This window comes from Leptodactylus fuscus, chromosome 3, assembly GCF_031893055.1.
Source record: "Leptodactylus fuscus isolate aLepFus1 chromosome 3, aLepFus1.hap2, whole genome shotgun sequence".
In the NCBI taxonomy this organism is placed as follows: Eukaryota; Metazoa; Chordata; class Amphibia; order Anura; family Leptodactylidae; genus Leptodactylus; species Leptodactylus fuscus.
The window spans coordinates 187,186,055-187,205,666 of NC_134267.1; the positions used below are offsets into that span (position 1 = coordinate 187,186,055).

The window sequence follows — 19,612 nt, forward strand, 5'->3', positions numbered from 1 at the left end:
GACACTTCCGGAGTGCACAGAGAAGCCTAATTAGCATATGAAAAAACAGACGTATTAAAAAACTACTGATTTACATACAAAAGGTAGGTGTGGTATAGCATTTCTAAAGGCTATGCATGTATGTAAGTAAATGTTGATAAAACGAGTCAAGTTTGATGGGGCAAGCCAGTTATTATCTGAGTATGAGGTCAACACTGCCAATCCTTGTGAAGATAAGCTTACTTTCTTCTCCCTACTGACAACACATGCACACACACCAAAGACAAATATGCATATGTATGGGGGAAGTTTGGAGGGCTACATTATTGAGCTCTCTGAAGTGTATGGTCGGCTTATATTATCCATGTGTTATATGACACTGATACCAAGAAGGGAGTACCACATTTTGCCCAAGGGCTTCCAACCTTAAACCAGCTACTACATGGGCACATGCATATCAATGCATAACTAGGCAGCTTTATTAGTAGGGTGGATTTGCTGAGTGATATGGAGTACACATAAAATGAAGATAATATCCCTTTAAACATGTCTCCAAATATTAGAAACCACTTTGCTGAGTACATTGTACATTTTTTTAGTTGTTGCACCCTAACAAAACACTGCTATTTATGACACGACACATTTACACTCATGTATTCAGTAACTACTTTATTTTTTGTTTTATTTTGTCCAGAATGCAAACATTTGCATTAACTTTGCTATTTTACAATTTTACAAACTAGGTATAAAAAGACCATAAATAAAGAAGATAAGTTATGCGTACCTAAGTTCCAGGGAAGAGGAACCAGTTACTCTCCCCTTTGCCAAAACAAAGGCAAAAAAATTACAAATGAGACAAAATTGGAAAACATAACAAGTCTAAACAATGTGTGAACCGAGAAAAAATATGCTCTGTTAGAATATTTTTTTAATTTTTTTTCCATTTTTTTAGTAGAAGCTAAATTAATATTCCTCATTTGCAGTGACACAAAAACTTATAAATGTCCCTTTTACTTTTTTCTCTTTTTCTGGTTAACGTTTGGTGGGTTAGGTACAAGTGAAAAATACTGCTATTAATAAACTGGATCATACCATAATATTTTCAACCATAACTGGGCCTGTAGCATCATAGGGCTCAATTATAAGTATGGAAGTTAATAAATCCCATTAGAATTTGGGTATTGCTAGGTAAACAACTCTTGAAATTACATATAGTTTTTGGCAGTAACACAAAATACTGATTCTTACTGCAGATCACTCCTCACTTGCAGCAATGCCACAAAGCACTTTGACCCATTATAGGTAATGCAATGGGATAAAGCATTGACTGTATTTCTGTTGACATGTCAGACTACTTTTAATGCCCTCCTATCCTATGACAAAGGGAGTTCTCCAAGCTAGCAATATATAGTCTAGACTTGCTGCATTGGCAAATGTTGCAAGGACTATCTACGTCGGTGTTACAGAATGGAAGAAACCTGATCTAACTTTATGTTATGCTTGGTACCCAAGCCTTTTTTTCTATCAAATCCCTTTTGGCTGGCAGTATGTCTTTATTAGCATCATTGCTGATAATGTTCTTAGCATCGATGGGTTTTGTAGCTCACATATGGAGGAAGGGAATCTCTGTAGGGAATGCAATAGGATCTGGTGATAAAACTCACTAAAGTTGTTCTGCAGGCCCTCGGACTGCCTGATATTCCTAGTTCTCCATTGTGGTCAGTCTGCACAGCACAGAGGTGAAGGAGGTTAGACAAAGACAAAGGGTAAAGCACAATAACATACGTTTATATATATATAACTGATCATGGCCTATTATATATATATAAACTTAACTGGCAGCTCCGTCTGGTTGTCACTGGTACCAGTAAGATGCCGAAACAGATAAATTGCATATTTTTTATGTAAAAAGTAAAGTCATATTACATTACAGAGGCTGTTACAAATGAGGCGCAGGCCTTGAGCGGAGTACACCATCCTTCATTACCTTATGGGTCAAACCATAAAGCAAAATTGTCCCTTGGCCCATACCAAGCTGGGTCCCTTGTAAAGGTTAGTTTGGCTTATAATTGACTCCTTGTGACCTGCCGTTTGTCCACAATGCTTTATTCCACAAATGATTCTCTTGTTCTTTGCTTCGCAGTGTAAGAAAATCTCATCTCACGTGCCTCTATTCCCTTTTACTGAAGAAAACAAAAAAAACGGATAATGCTGAGTGGCCTCAGTAATACCATTTACTAAGGCAAGTACAATATCCTGGCATGAAAACATGGCATCCTTAGTAAACATCAGCTGACTTCCATCGCCTGCCTCGTAAGAGACAGACCATAGCTGGGCATGGAGTGCACAGGAAGACCTGTCGGACGGTTTGGAAATTTTTCTTGCTGGAGAAAAAGCAGCTGTGCCGTTAAGATGGGAAATCCATGTGCTCATCTCTGTATTCGAAGCAACACTATGTCTTCAACGGAATGGTGTCTCCAGACCTTGAGTGTGCCATGGATGAAGGAAGGAAATTGAGTGCAGCTCTCTAAAAAAAGAAAAGAAGGCAAATCTTGAGTGTCTACCATTTACAATACTGGATTGTGAAAGTATTCCTCCACTTAATCCAGTTATGAATACATGTTATCTATGACTATAATCCAGCTATTGATGTCTGAGCGTTCAATAATTTATATTGCCCTCCACCAAATTTCCCAAGTGATTGTTCCGATAAAATATCCTCAAAGATTAAAAACGTCTGTCAAATCTGTAGGAAACATGATACAGCTGGAGAGAGAAATAAGATTCTTTGTCTCGCTGCGCTGCCTGCAAACTAAATCCTTAGAGCAAGATGATGCTTTCAGTAGTCCATGCAAAACAGCCATGGTGCAGATGGTCCAGCAATACTACACCAAAGGAATTGAAAACATACCTTCATATGCTTCTCTTCTGTGCTGCCATTAGGTAGTAGAAACACTCTTCCATCTGTAACAAAGTGTTCCAGGACAATCCTGATAGATCCAGTTAGCAGATGACCAACCGACCACAGGATCCTTTAGGCTGCCAATGACACACAGGATGTAGCTTCCACGAGACCGTAACAATGGTCTGCATCTCCAGCAAAAGGTCACATAGTACTTCCATATGTCCACACAGACAAAAAAAAACAAAAACGCTTGCACCCATTCCAAAAAAGATGTCCATGTGACACGCGAAAACAATCCACGGAAATAAGTCTTGTATATGGTATGCATCAAGCAACATGAGCGTGCCCAGTCCACTTTCAATGGTTGTCTGTAGCTTCCTGATGTATGATCTACTGTAAGTGTGGCACAAATGACTAAATTTATTTTTGTGTTTTTAATGGATCTCACCTCACTCCTTCCGTAATTAAAGTCTCTGTCCAATGGGGTGAGGCTAATAAAAAAAAGTGCAGTTCTTCAATTAAAGTGCATGGATGAGGTAAACTAATTTTTTCAAGAGTTCTGAGAGAAACTTTGCCCTGATGCACTATTCATTCAGACAGGAACCATCCTGCCTTGCATCTGTTGCATCTGGGTCCTCATTCCTTGGACACTGCTCAAGATCTTGTTCTGGTGCGCGGGAGAAGTGATCCCAATCCGGGTTAGGTCACTAGACAAAAATACAAAAAATATATTAATTCAATCCTTCTCGTCTTTACCATACAAGGTATCCTGGTAATACAATACAACACTAAACCACTTGTATAAAATCATAGAAACACTTACTCTTGGTTGACATGGACAACTGACTCCAGGTTGTTGTATCCCGCTGCTGTAAAGTTATCTTTATATCTCTCCATTTTAATAGCCTGCAGCCAATCCACCACAGAGACCACCTGGGACCATTCGGGTGAGCTGGGGTCCAGAAGAGCTGTGTTTGTTCTGCCAGTGAAAATATAGGAATATTAGTCAAGGACGGCAAATATATTCTATGCATAATATGTAGCTGTTATTAGGAATTGGACCATACGATTAATATACAGTAGACAGAATGTCGCCATATATCCGTCACTGTGACAGACAACCTACAACATTCCATCTGCTCATAACCAAGTCTTCGACCAATCACAATCTGGATTTTTAGGTTCGTTTTTCCTATTTATTCCTTTTCTATCCATTCTAAATTTAGCACCGTTTCTTAGCTTCTTTAAAGGGTTTCTCCCAAAGTATAAACTTATCACTCATTTACAGAATAGATTTTCATAAGTAAGAGTCTGACCAGTGGGATCCCTCCAATTAAAGAGCGTTTTTCCCCACAAGAGTGGATCACATTCGAACAATTTCTTAGCCTCTCCTACGTAGTCCCATAAAGATCAATTGAAGGGCAGCCCACATGCTCAGACAAAAAACATGGGACCCCACATCTCATGATCAGGGGGTCCCACTGATCAGACTCCCACAGATGAGACATTTATCACCTGTGTATAGAAGATAAGCTTAAAATTTGGGATAAGTGTAACATTTTTCTGTCTCTGGCATCCAAACATACAGACAGACTACATCTAATTCCACAGGAAGTCATTTTTGGGTAGTTTTTGGAAACTGATACACAGGATACTGCTTTTCTGTTATGTAATATTTGGCGGCTATGGTAATGGTTGGTCTAAGGTCCATTATTAGCGAGTCCCAGCAATTTGCTACCTGTGAGTGGCTCTTCCAGTATTAGGACTATTGTCAGGACTGTGTGTGACTGGAACCTTGTACAAATTCCCATTATGCATTCTCTATCTATGAATTATGTTGTATTCAGCCTCCCTGTACTTATACTGCTTATACTGAACTCAGTCGTGGTGAAACAGCCCAATCAACTAGATCCTCAACAAGTTCTCTAAGAGCAGACAAAGCCTAGCTTGCAGGGGAGATAATCCGCTCTTTAATCAAAATGTTCCTGAACAGGCCATATGATGGAATTGGCTAGAATAAGGGGGTCTTTGATGTTGGGCATGAGGAATGTAATTCTCCTCAGTTCCCTCTGTGCCGGACCTTTGGGGTAATTGCTTTAGCAGATTCACTGCCGTGATTAGTAACATATCCAGTAGTTGATGTGCAAAAAGGCCAGGCAACTGCTGTGGGTATTCACTCTTATGGAGAAAGAAAATCAGGATTTTTTTTTAGTTAGGAGTCGGAATATAGAAAAAGCAAACCTCATCAAATTCTGAAAAATGACAAGGCACACATACACAGCTCTCAGCTGTCCCAGTTCTCTGCGAAATATATCACTACGGACCCTTCCTTCACTGGTGGGCATGGAGTCGCCTGCTGATGCTGAGCTAAGACCTTCCTCTGCTCTGATTAGAAGATCGGGTTTCGGAAATGCTTTTACCAAAAATACTTTTTATTTTTTTTCTTCCCCTATACTTAACCCCTGTAAATCTGAATGGAGCTGCAGGCACAACTCAAACACTAAAAGCAACATGGGATTGAACTGTTAAGAAGCAATAGCTCCAATAAATTTTTTAGTCTGAGCTTCTTCTTTTCAGCCCAAGGGAGTCGGTCTGCTTTCTAAAGTATCCGATCAATATCCATAAACACAGATACTTAAAAGTCTGATCAATGCGGTTACAAATGTAAACTGATCGGGGGCTGGTTTAGGGTCAGGAGAAGAGGGGGATTCATTCCTGGTATACCTAATTAAAAATGTAGCAGATTGCCGCAGATTTCCGACTACGTGCCCATGGGGACTTTTAACCAGTTAATGGTCCATTGGGGTCATCAATGAATTTTAATTATAGGATCTTTACAACACTACATCATATCAAATCAGAAATAATGGATGCAGTTCCGCACACACACCTTGAGCCTTCTAGTCCAGTCCTTTTTAAGCTATTTGGGTTTCGGATGAGTTTGTCCAGCATGCTAACAATCTGTCCAAATTTGGGTCGGTCACTGCGTTCCTTCTGCCAGCAGTCCAGCATGAGCTGATGCAGTGCAATGGGGCAATCCATGGGAGGAGGGAGACGGTATCCTTCTTCTATGGCTTTGATGACCTTAAACAGGGAATTGACAGATATATTAGATAAATAATATAGCTAGATATAGATGCCATACAACTAGTAAGTGAGAGACAAGTCGTCTGATCCCTACACGAACATCTCAAGACAATAAAAAACATATCAGTAACTGTATCTAGCAATAAGGCAGAAATTATCTGGAAGATCAATTTCTAGCTTATGTTTCAGGATATGCTGACCAGATGACCCTCTCATTATATATCCTTGACTACCTCCCCTGCCGCAGACATGAGAGCATCATATTTCCAGATGCACCTGGACAATGTCTACAAGGTCTACCAAGAACACAACATTGTGGTATGAGCAGGGTATAAATAACTTGGATGCTCCTTTTCAGAATAGAGGGAAATCACACACAATGCCGTCTCTAGATATATACTATGAGATCAATGTTCAATGCTATACTCAGGGAAACCAAGAACAGAAAAAAAACAATCTTCTTCCTTGTTATTGTGCATGTGAAAATACAATACAGGCTATTTTCCCCTGTCACTATTCTTAAGTTTCAGTGGGTCATCCAGAGACAGCTGTCTGAATCTGATCCTTATGAGGCTATACAGATGGTACACTTAAAAAAGATATGCATAATTTAAGAAAGGCCATTTAAAGAATTATTTTTTTAATGTCCCCCAGAGACAGCCATTTAATTGGCTCAAGAGATAATTACACTAAGCTCATTGTGCTTTACAAGGACGGCTCTCCCAGCGGTGAGTTGGTTAATGACACATGGACCATTGCTGTTAATACTGTCTATAGCTCAGGATTTATACGCTGATGTCATATCATTAAATAATTGGGAATCCTGCAGTGACATCACCGGCAGAAAGTCTAATTAAAACAGACGGCTCCAACCAGTTCTTCAGCTGAGAGTTAATCTTCTCAAAGAAGTCGCCAATGACTCAAAAATTTTAGACTATTACAAAAAAATGCTACTTACATCTTGATTCGACATATCCCAGTAAGGTCTCTCTCCATAGGACATGACTTCCCACATGACGATTCCGTAACTCCATACATCACTAGAAGATGTAAATTTCCTATATGCAATGGCTTCAGGGGCTGTCCATCGGATTGGGATTTTGCCTCCCTGGAATACATAAAATATATCAAACTGAATCCATTTTTATTAAACGCAGAATAAATTGGTTGTTCAGAATTAAAAACAAACATGGCTGCTATTTTTCAAAAACAGCGCCATGGCAGTCTACAGGTTGTATGTGGTATCTCGGCTACAATGGAGATAAACGCAAACATCACACATGACTGATGGACAGGCATGCCACAGTTTTTTCTAATCTTGGATAATCCCTTTAATTCTGCCATGGCACATTTGTCGAGAATTTTAATGCATACTGAAAAATCTAGACGAGCCGTAAATCTCAGCAAAGACCTGTCTAATGCCAATCCGCAGGCCACTCTCACATTTTTCCATACTCCTAAAATGGGCTAATGAAGATAGAAATGTCTTGTAATGTATTTCTCACCTCAACCCATACTGTCAGCACTGGCCTTAATCAATAGCTCATCTTGTGTGTCTTACAGCAAGGTGACTGCGGTGACAGATATGGCCTGTGGTCATCAAGCTGTCACCTTGCCATTCATTAACAGAATGTATTGTATAATTCAGGCTGCTGAGCAGTGATTTATGTAACATACCAGCAGTGAAGGTGTTACACATCATCTGCAACAAGATCCGCGCTGGTATGCCTTCAATTAATGGAAAAGCCAACAAGGGCTTGGCTTCCGTAGTCGGCCTCAGTGCTTGGTTAAGTTTGTAAAGAAAGTTCTTGATTTTTATCTCTCCCCGATTCACTTGGCTGAGATCCTGCCACTGATACACCTAATTGTTGTGGTAATGCACAAAGTGTGTTCCTTTCCCCTAGCCCCCTCCTTCTCCGAGTACTTTTTTTGTTAAGCTCCAAGCTGTTTATGTAAACTCCAAGACATGGAGACTGTGGAATGCAGCGCAGAAACAAGGCATTGCACATTGTGATATGTGAGGTTAGATGCCTTGCCAAGAATTATACAGAGATCTGTTCGCTCCTGCTCTAGTGGCAAGTGAAAGTAATACATAAGACGCAGCTTCTTCTGCTTCTGCCCACAACCACCAACTGTGACCATATGTTACGTTCATGCCAGATTGTACATTGCCATATCTGCTTTGGAGTTATATGTCACTATAACTTTCTACTTACCCTGGTGGTATAAGCTGCCTCTGGATCATCCTCCAGAACACGGGACATGCCAAAGTCAGAGACTTTACAGACTAGGTTACTATTGACAAGTATGTTGCGGGCAGCCAAGTCTCTGTGTACATAGCTCATATCTGAGAGATACTTCATGCCGGATCCAATACCACGGAGCATTCCTACCAGCTGGATGACTGTGAACCTGCCATCGTTCTTCTGGAAGAAAACAACTATTGTTACTTATATGTTAGCCGCAGTACATAGTGGCAGAGTGACGATCGATTGTTGCTTAATGTCACTCCATGTGAGTATACCTTAGAATATCTGTACACATTACGAGAAGGTCGGCGGAACGTACCTATTTTTGGTCAAATCAGTCACTCATATAACATATATAGGGGTGGCCAAACTTCCCTCCAATGGCAAATATTCAGAGCCACAAGGATCAGGCTGTTGTAGTCTACATTGCTCCATCTTCAAGGAGGTGCCTAGGAGTGGCTTTCTCTCCTCTTTCCCAACTGACCCCTCATTCACAGATTGTGTTGTACTTTCCTGTCTGCAAGTTCTGTGCAGAGATCTGGCGGCAAGCACACGGACCCCATTATAGTCTATGGGGTCCGTGTGCTTTTAGTGCGCACCACCTGCAATTGCGTCTGGTATTCCATTCCCCATGCGGACTCCCCTAGACGAAGTACCAACGCAAATATGAACCAACCTTTAGCTGGGCCAAGTATACACGTATGATATAACTAGCAGCAGAACAAGGATTCAGCAGACAGCTATGTGTATTGTACGGTCACCTTAAGAAAGCTAAACCAAACATCTGCTTGGGAACTTTTGTACATAATTAACTTCAATCATGACTTGTATTATTTTAAGATGTGTAATGTGCTAGAGAAGAACAGACTCAGCAGGGAACGGGAACAGTCATTGCCATTTTCTTGTGCAAGGCCGGAGCCCTTTTTGATGGCTTTCTGATAATTAATGGGTTAAAACTTCCCAGGGTGTAACTTTTTGAAGTGCAGATTTTAATGGGAGTTTAATCACATGATTGTGGCTTTCCTGCCATTAATCCAGTGCTGACCTAGAACCAGTGCCGTGCCTCACATAAGGTGTTTTAGTCTAGGTCAGCTTGAGCCAAGATTTGGCAAGCGGTAACATGTAAAAAAACAGGACCATAAAAAATAATTACATTTACAAGAATGTGTCATTAAAGTTGTCTGGTCTGTGTAACACTAAATGTAAAGAAATGGAGTATGTGGTATTCTTGGACTTTGGTCACAGATACTATTGAATTCTTAAATACTACCACCCAACAGTGCAAGGTCATATGGCCTTATCCATTGGATAGGCTTTAAGAACTCACAAGAAATCACAAGAACTCAGTTCCCACCTCCAAAATTTGATGGATGTGTCTATCGGACCGCTGTAGATAGCTGAGTACTGTATTCAGCTATTTCTGTCCGACCCATAGAAATTGAGTGAATCGACAGTGCGTGACCATCACTTCACTTTAATGGGGGACACTAGACGCTCATTCTTGTGAGTGGCGAAGGTTCAAGCGGTGGAAGCCTTAGGTATTAGACAATAAATATCAGCTATCCTGTCAATAGGTGGTAAGTTGTTATTGTGGAACAATTCCTGAAGAAGACAGGCAATAGTGCCAAGGTCAATTGAGGCCATCCAATCCTCAGTGTAGGCTCTCCAAAGCTTTTCCAACTTACCCGAAGGAAAGCATCCAAGGAGCCGTTCTCCATGTATTCTGTGATGATCATGACTGGTTTGCCTACGACACAAATGTAACATACTTTATTGGATGTAAATAATTTGAACCGAAAACCCCATGAAATTGCATTAAGACATTTTATGCGAAATATTCTTCCTCGACTATTTTCTTCCTTCAGTACTTTGCTAGAACTGTTATTTCATTGCATTTCTGACCTAGTCTATGAAACATGAATCTAGTGACAGGTTCATAGTGGGTGTCTGTTTCTTCGCATAATTACCATCTAAATGTGTATGGAAATGTAAGCACTTTTCTGTCTTAGAACTATTTTTCACGCAGCACACTTATTTTTTTCTCCTCTCTTGCAGCTATTAGAGCAGCGGCATATTTTAATACTGGGCATGTGAGGGCTTTATTCAGATTTTATGGTTTCATAAGTCACAGAGATGATAATAAGACACTGCTGGAATCTAAATCAGGAGCTCGCAATGTACGGAAAAAGCTAGGACCAGCATCGCACAACATTCACACCTCACAATGAATAATACTAAAATTAGTCTCTGAGTATGTTATTCATACACCTAACTGCAACACACTGCCATACCACCAGAGCCAAAGTACTGGCATAAAGGATAAGCCAAGGTAGAAATAACAGATGGCAAGCATAAAAAGTCTATATAACCCATTAGCTGCTAGGAAGAATTGAGTAGTTCTTTCTACATTACACTGTTATTGGGCTGGAAATTAAGACGACACTTGATGGCGGTGCCGAGCAATTCCAAAGGACTTTGCCACAGCAGATGACTGTAATGAGATGTAATGAAAGCTGCTATCCCTGCAATGTGCCATCCATTGTCACTGATGGGCTCTATGATACAGTAAGCGGTGCCAAACAAGGTTAAGATACAGACCATGTTTTCCTTCTTCTTTCCAAAAATGAGAAGAGCTGCAGCCATCTGCTTCCTGCCTATACTTTAGCAAGTCTCAGTTTCACTCCACCCTGCAATATGTCCTACATGCCCCTCTTTCAAAAACCTGCAGCACTCTCGCCTAGGGAAAGAGTATCCGTGAGAATCACCAAAGCCATTTTTATCTGACATCAAGATGGATGGCTTGGTCCTGCTGCTTTAGGTAATACTGTAGCTGCGCCATCTGTCATTTCGTACCAAAATTTTACATCTACGGTGGGATGATCTATTATGCTTCTGAATATGCAAGCAAAATTGAAGGAGTTTCGGCAGGACACATATCTATAAATACTGCAGAACCGAGCGGCATGCCAATTTGAAGGAATATATTATCTCTGCTGTATAACCTGCGGGGAAACCTGCGCTTCAGATCATGTGACCTGTCCGCAATCAATGCTGTTGTCTACTGAAAAATTCATTCTCTGATGTTGTATCACCGAAGCTCTAACTCTACATGTAATGATGAATATGGACTATTAAGGTTACATGACACTTACATTTAGTGACAACACCTTCCAGATGGATGATATTCGGATGATCAAACTGGCCCATTATACTGGCCTCGCTGAGGAAGTCTCGTCTTTGTTTATCCGTGTATCCAGCCTTCAAAGTCTTGATGGCCACATAAATTTCCCTTTTTCCAGGAACCTTAAGTCGACCACTGCATACTTCTCCAAACTCACCTGTAAGTAAGAAAGGGGTTAACGTTCACCAATTAAGGGGCAAAGATTACTCTCTCTCTCTCTCTCTCTCTCTCTCTGTATATATATATATATGTTATATGAATGTGACAAGTACTCACCAACACCAATTACTTTCTCAATCTTGATACATGAAGCATCAATCTCTTTTGCAAATTCCCGCACTGCTTGGTTAGGGTCTTCATACGTAAATGGGTCTACATAAGTCTTCACTCCTGGTAAGGAAGGCAGAAGATTAATTCCGTATTCCACATCAAACAAAGCAAATATATAAAAAAAAGTACATTATAGAGGATATTAAGAAGTATAACAACCATTACCTTGATTTAAATGCTTCTCCTCATCCGCCTCTTGTTTAGCCTTACTGTACTTGCTTCGTCTGAAGGAATAAAGAAGAAAGCAATTACTATCATGTATTGTACATAACACTGGTACAACAAGATGATATATCAATCCATCCTTACAGGGAACCTTATCCATGCTGTATGATCTGCAGGCAACACAATAAAAAAGCTGAATGAGCTCAGCAGATTGATATCATTTTGATGCAAAAGAGTCAGTATAAATTGTAACTGAGTGAAATCACTGCACTTTCTACATCTAGGAGTCCAGTGGGCGGTCCTAGTCAGTGTGTGTCATCTCTCTATGCACACTCATACAGTCTAAAGGAGTATTCTTATGACTATAACCAAATTTAAAGTCAATAATATGATCAATTGTCAATGGATACGACCATGAATACAAGAACTTTCTAAGGTCTGGCACTTGTCAGAGACCCTATATGCCTGAGAAGATAACTGGCCACAAAAAGGATATCACAGCTTGACATGGTCGTATCCAATAGCAACCTACCAAGAAAAAATACTCTGACTACTAAGATATCTGGGGAAAAATCTTTAACAATTTGTAGAAATCTTTAAACTTTCACTTGTCTACAAATGTAAATATGATTATGTTCATGGGAAAACCCCTTTAAGTAACATTGCCAACTGGATGCTAGAGCATAGAACTTATTTGTATCAGTATGTCGGCCATTAAAAGTATTCAACCAGCTTTTTGTAGCTCCTAAATGTCAAGTCTGCCAGTCATGCAGGATTAAAGGGGCTCTATCAGAAAAATCATGCAGATAGATCCCCACATATGCGTGAATAGCCTTTAAAAAGGCTAGTCAGGCACCATAAAAGTTATATTAAACTACCCCCCAGTTTTAAAATAAAACCCTAAAAAAGAATGTTATCTAGTATCTACTTACGGATCGTGCACGCTAGGCGGGCATTCAGGGTGTGTCTTCATCTTCATCCACGCCTCTTCTTCATCCGATGTCCTCCAGTCCCGTCCTCCTCCGGCGCTCGTGAACTGACACCGATAAAAAAAAATGGCCTGGGCGCCTGCGCAGTAGCCGTAGTAGAAGCCGCGTGCTACTGCGCATGCGCCCAGACCTTTTTTTTTACATCAGTGTCAGTTCGCGAGCGCCGGAGGAGGACGGGACCGGAGGACATCGGAGGAAGAAGAGGCGTGGATGAAGAAGAAGACACACCCTGAATGCCCGCCCAGCGTGCACGATGCGTAAGTAGATAATATTCTTTTTTTAGGGTTTTATTTTAAAACTGGGGGTAGTTTAATATAAATACAAGAGGAAAGTTGGTCCGCACTCCTTTATATTTCATAAAACTTCTTCTTTATTTCATTATTTAAAATAAATGATTACAAGTACAAAAAAGTGCCAGTGAACAAACTCCCCAAAAGTGTCTAATAAATAATCATGGCTGACACGTTTCTGGGCGCTCTAGCCCCTTAGTCGTAGCCCTAGTTTAATATAACATTTACGGTGCCTGAATAGCCTTTTTAAAGGCTATTCACACATATGTGGGGCTCTATCAGCATGATTTTGCTGATAGAGCCCCTTTAAGAGAGTCAGACAAGTACCATTTGTAAGTAATATACAATAAAACTTCACATGAATACTTATTGTACTTGTTAGATTGGCTGTGGGTAAAAAAATAGGAGGAAACTGTTCAGGAAAGATACCCGCTTACAGGATAGACGTGTATTTATCTGTTGGCGCTACATTGGTGTGAGGTTTCGTTAAACATTTAGACAGAAACGTAGAGGTAACCGGGATGATATGAATAGACAAGGCCAATTAGGACAATCGGTGGTTATATTGTATCTATGGGGGCTTTGTCCAAGCACACAGGATTACTGATAAAACACTAATTGAAGGCTTTGAGAATGTAATGACAGCTTTGCCATAAAACCCTTCCCCACGCATATCTTGTCACCTGTGTGACCTTTCATTGCCTGTGTGTGATCAGGGACATGGCTGGTTATCATTGTCGCTTCTTGGCAAAGTCTACAGGTCTTCATCAGAAAAGTGAAATGCTGACATCTGAGCCAAATGATATGTGGGCAGCGTTCAGTTTCCAAAAGTCGTGGTAAGAAGAGATACTAGAATTTCAAGTGGTCCCACCATTGCTGAAGAAGAGGTGGTCAGCGCTCCCCCTCCTCTACAAATCACTACAGGTGAGAGGGTCAAACAAGAGGTAACTTTTCCCACAGGATTTCGCTATAAACAAAAGACTGGAAAGTATGTGCTTTGTGGAACGGTAATGTAGTGTGAGAAGTCTTCCTCGAATATCAGATACGGACACAATGAGAATAGGTGCAGGAAGCAGACAGGTCAGCTTTGAACAGACTTTCAATGACCAAGATTGATAATATGGGACAAAGCAAGTGCACATGTGATACCCATCCAATTCTATTTATATCAAGATGGTAAATATCTATACCCTGCTGATATGTCATATGATACTGTGGGAAGAATAGCCCATCTAGAGTCTCTAATTATACTTTTTATTACAAGCAGATGCAGCATACAAATGGTTAATGGCAGAAAATGTAGGGCTGACTCATATCCACCCTAATATGGAAGTCAGCTTGAAGAAAACCACATCCAAAAACACTGCTTAAAAAGCAGCATTGGAAATGAAGAGATTGAAGCCATATACAGGGGTGCCAAGCTGCTATGAAACTACAGAGACACCATCTGCCTTCCTCGCTGTCAACTGCTTACATAACCTCATTAAAGTGCATAGGAATAAACGCTCAGAACTGTCCAGCTTGGTAAGGACATAGCGCTAGAAACTCAAGGCTAAACTGGGATTAGAAAAACATGGCTGCATTCTGTCAAAAACTACGCCTAACTTGTCTACAGGTAGTGTGGGGTATTGCAGCTCAACCGGAGTCACTTATATAGAGATGAGCCGCAATACCAGACACAACCTGTATGTAGATTGTGAGCCCTATATGGGACATTGTTGGCAGTATATGTAAATTGCTGTGGAATATGATGGTGCTAAATAAGCAAAATAAATAAAGTGAATAACCTATTGGAAACTCAGCACCAGCCAAAGACATAAAGGCCGGCCACTTGAATGCATACCTCCCCACCTATGTGAAGTCTTATGGCAGTCTGTGAGCTCAGTGGGACAGAAAGGATCCTATGAATAGTCCCTTCTTTGTCCACACCAGGTTGCATTCCCAGCAGATTCCTCCATGTATTATAGTATGAATGTCACTGGAATGCCCCTCGCTGTATTCACTTGTACATTCCTGTCATTTCACTATGACATCTTCAGTTGAGGACTGGATTCAGGATCTGTCCCTTTGTTTGGATCCTTACATTTAGCAGATCAGATCATACAGCTAAAAATGCATCCTTGATGGGCACTGACTTCAGACAAAGGGGAGGCATGTGAACATTTTTGAACCCACATGGTGCGGCACATTTTTTTCTGTATTCTATTGCAGATGGAAAAACTGTTTGAATCCCCATTAGGAGCCGTGAGCCTGTCAGCTTCGAGCTTCCTTGGCTGCGTTCCCTAAGACAGCTTTACGGCTGACACTAAAGAAGAATCAATAAAAGTCCAAAGGGTCGACGTTTCATTTTTATATAAAGTGATCCATTGAGAGCCAATCACTGCTGGCCTTCTATCGACCTGAGCCCACCCTCTGCATGGCTGTTAATGGTAGCTGCACTGACAGCTTCATAGAATGATAAACCGCCAGAGACCTGATAAAGTACAACCTGGGTAGAGGGTCTCGAAATGATTTTCTGATTATGCGGTATCAGTTGCTTTTCAGTGCCTCGCTTGCCACAGCCGTCAAACACAGACGTACCACCTACACATCCCTTTTAAATAAACAAACAACCATTTGCATAGAGTGGCGGCATACTGGTAGATGCTCAAATAACATAAAATTGAGATCTCGGGAATTAGTGGAATTAATTTTCCATTTGAAGCGGGACTCCTGCTGCAGACATCATGCTTAAACTGCGGGGTGCTTTTGCTGCTGCTCTCGTGCTGTGGAGATCAAAGATCTTGGTAGGGGTTTGTACTGAGAATGCTATGTTTAGATGCTAATCAGAGAATATGTCTTTGTTTCAGGTCTGAACTCCACCCAGAAGAGAAAAGTACTGGCATAGGAGAGAGACAAAGGCAGAAATAGGCATTCTCCGACTCCTAAAAATATCTAACATACCGTACTTTCTCAAAAACTTCTTCCCCCTTTAAATCAAAGATATGACTATTTATATATAATATATACAGTCTAGGAAAACCGGTTCGTCTACTCGACTACATTACTCTTACTCTTATATCGGTTGTTTTTCTACAGGCCTTAATTATCTACGGTAATTTTTTTCTCTAATTGTTTCTCTGCCTCTTCGAACATTCGGCGGATCCCAATAGGGAGGGGGCAGGCTTTAAAAAGTAATGCTGTTTTCATTCGGAGAGCAAACAAGCAAATAGAATAAAAAATGAAGCAGAAGATGGTTTTGTTGTAGTTTTGTGACTTACTGTTTTCATCACAATCTCTGAAGATTTTCCCAACACAGCAGCCTATGAATAATTTAGCAGCGGTTTACAATGTTTTATTTTACTATTCATTTTAAAATTGGCAAAGCCGACCCCATACCTTCTGCTGATGACAAAGGCAGCGATGAGAATGACCACAAGGACAATGCTGCCCGCCACAGACACCAACAGCACAGTAGGACTGGTTCCTTCACCGATCATAGGAGATGGAACTATAAATAGCAAAGGAAACACAATGCATTAGAATGAATTCAAAGCCACACAGCTGAGAGGTGCTAAAACCATACTGAGACTTCAGGTTATGGAAGCCATTTATTTCCTTTGTATAGGCACTAAGGCTATATATAGGAAGCTGCCAATAAACTATACTTTGCTAGGACAGTATGCGCCAAACTTATGCACCATCGCACATAGTCTGGTCATTCATATAAAATAATATCGACCACGGTCATTTAGTGGTCAGCTACCTCTCCCCACATACACATGGACACTTAGTTTGGCCTAGCCTTGGGAGTAACCATTGCCAAGCACCTCCAAAAAACAAAAAGATTGGGCATGATGAAATCCATACTATCCATCACATTCGCTGTAGAGGGAGAGATGAGAGGTCCCCTTACATATTAGAAGGTTGTCCAGTCTCTCCAAAGTTGTCAGGTTAGCCCAGCATACACCTAACTTGTATAGTTAGCTTTACATTACATTTCAAAGGGAATAAATTTGCTTTACCTGTATTCGTGGTGAACTCAAACGGGCCACTGAACTCGCCATAACCTGCTGCAGTCCGGGCTCGGACATGGAACACATATGCAGTGAGTGGGTTCAGGCCTTTAATATCTGCACTGCGTGACCCAGTCTTTACAATGCGATAACTGCGATCATTTTGGTCCTGAGGATAAACAAAAAGAAGTTTTTTTTGTAAAACTAATGGTACGCAATCTAAGAAATGATGATACAGTAAGATGGAGACATCTTATCTTATATTACCTTCTCATAGTACTTGACTTCATACTCTAATATAACCCCATTAGCGCGATCCGGTTCTGGCCAGGTTAGCGACACACTGTGTCTGGTGATCTCCTTAGGCTGAATTTGGGTCACAGTAGAAGGAGCTAAAAAAAGCAAATTTTACATTTCAATCATACTTCTTGCTATAAGAGATAGATATATATATACAGTATATATATATATATATATATATATATATATATATATATATATATATGTAGAACATTAATTAAATTCAATTTAATTATTCAGCCACCCTTTTCCTGAACAACAAATCTAATATACATCCTTGTTGCTGAAAATAGCTATGCAGATTTATAGACGAGATGATATTAATTAGTAATGCTTGCGAAACTAAGGCTGTGGCCTCTACTGTAGGATGCCGGAAACACCCATAATAAGCCAAATCTATTCCAACGTATTTCAGTAAAGAGTGCAGATTAAGATGGGCTGCGTGACTCCAGTGCTTACTCACTACTAGCAAAGACTCCTTGAATCAGCAGCTAATCCGGACACCGTGATGACATCATCAGTAAGGGCTAATAAATAAGAGACCGCAAACTACCACAAATTAATGATCGGCTCTAGTGACAGAGCATTTTATTGTTATAGTCCTCTTGTACTAAGCCTATAGTATGACATATAGGTCACTGCCCATGACAAATAAGGCTATTGTGGGATGTCACTGGAAGTAGAAGTGACACGGTCATGGACACCAAGACTCAGCCAATGAATCCGTCAACCTATTTTATTAGAAACTTTTTTTATTATGCTCAATGGATATTCATGAGACTCATCTACTGTAAAGAGAAAAGAGGATCCTGTATTCTTACTGCCTACATTATGGAGAAAAGCCATTATATATTATTTGATGCATTTACATCTGTATGAAGCTACTTGAGTAGTATTTCCTTTGACACAGAACACACTTATCCTCATTTCTTCTATGTAGAACTAGCATTCAACACCTCATAATGAGACTTTTCATGTCTGTCAAATCTCAGACACAGAATATAGCTTGTAGGTAATCTGCGGATAACACTTCTAAAGTGGAAAGCATTCTGGAGTCTTTGAAGAGCTCAGAATAGTAGGACTGTCGGTTTTATTGGGGTAATTCAGCTGTTGTGCCAGTTACCCTGCAGTGAAGGGTTCAGGGGCTGCAGCGATAGCGCCCACCACCATACATATATGGTAAAGTTCAAAGCTTGTGTATTTCATTAGGTATTCCCATCCAGGTCTGACATGGACTTCCGCAGGCAGGGCAATTAAATACTGTAGATTTACTGGTAGCATCCATGTGTATGCGGACGTCCCCACAGGCAGAACAGAGCCGGCTACAAAAATACTACCCTCTTCTCAGGTGTCATAAAATGTTTCCAAAGGTCTGCAGAACAGGCCTAGACCCGGTCACAAATGAAGACATGAAATACTGAGGAGGAAGTAAACAGCCACAATAAACTCTCCACAGCCCCAAGGCAATTACAAGAGAAACAAGTACACTGACAATAACCTGCAACATGACCTGGACTCGCAACGTATGCTATGAATAGTCACAACTTTCCACATGTGAAATGCTTGAACCTTGACGCTAGATACTTGAAGACATTTAGTGATGTTCTCATTGATGTCATGTAGCTGGTATATGGTGACCTACTAACAGATAAAGTTTCATAGGGAAAAAAAACATGTAAATTAGTTCTTCTCCAGAAGAGAGAAAACTGTTCCATATCTTCCACCCGTTTCAGGATTTTTTTTTATTTTTATTTAACGTAGATTGTGAGACCCATATAGGGATTACAATGTACATTTTTTTTTCTCATTTAAGTATGTCTTTGTACAATGGGAGGAAATCCATGCAAACACGGGGAGAACATACAAACTCCTTGCAGATGTTGCTCCTGGTGAGATTCAAATCCAGGACTCCAGCGCTGCAAGACTGCAGTGCTAACCACTGAGCCACCATGTTGCCCCACGCCGTTTCAGGATTTATGACCCTTGCCAGTGCAGATCAGGGTACTGGTTGGTTGGATGAGGTGCCTTTGAGTTGTAGCAAGAACTGGTCTGGTTTGGTTACCGTGACATAGATTTCTTCCTTCTGGAGGAGAGTTAATCTTCTTAAGGAAAACTTAAAGTCAATGTCAGTAAATGGAAGCA

The 19,612-nt window shown here is 40.6% G+C and overlaps 1 protein-coding gene across 2 annotated transcripts in view; it reads right to left on the minus strand.

The window, feature by feature from the left end:
* Positions 1 to 659: 659 nt before the first annotated feature.
* The window catches only part of EPHA4 (EPH receptor A4), a 53,649-nt gene continuing 34,696 nt past the window's right edge, over positions 660 to 19,612 (minus strand). Inside the window, exons 6-18 of one of the 2 annotated variants that reach the window (XM_075268881.1) lie at positions 17,438 to 17,562; positions 17,180 to 17,339; positions 16,554 to 16,665; positions 11,897 to 11,955; positions 11,678 to 11,791; positions 11,373 to 11,558; positions 9,906 to 9,967; positions 8,188 to 8,394; positions 6,930 to 7,079; positions 5,775 to 5,968; positions 3,708 to 3,863; positions 2,891 to 3,591; positions 660 to 2,506 (exon numbers count right to left, since the gene is read on the minus strand). In XM_075268881.1, coding sequence (XP_075124982.1) covers positions 3,477 to 3,591; positions 3,708 to 3,863; positions 5,775 to 5,968; positions 6,930 to 7,079; positions 8,188 to 8,394; positions 9,906 to 9,967; positions 11,373 to 11,558; positions 11,678 to 11,791; positions 11,897 to 11,955; positions 16,554 to 16,665; positions 17,180 to 17,339; positions 17,438 to 17,562 — 1,640 coding nt within the window. In that variant the 3' untranslated portion in view covers positions 660 to 2,506; positions 2,891 to 3,476. Of the gene's footprint in view, positions 2,507 to 2,890; positions 3,592 to 3,707; positions 3,864 to 5,774; positions 5,969 to 6,929; positions 7,080 to 8,187; positions 8,398 to 9,905; positions 9,968 to 11,372; positions 11,559 to 11,677; positions 11,792 to 11,896; positions 11,956 to 16,553; positions 16,666 to 17,179; positions 17,340 to 17,437; positions 17,563 to 19,612 lie in introns of both variants that reach the window. The other variant, XM_075268880.1, reaches the window with a different exon arrangement.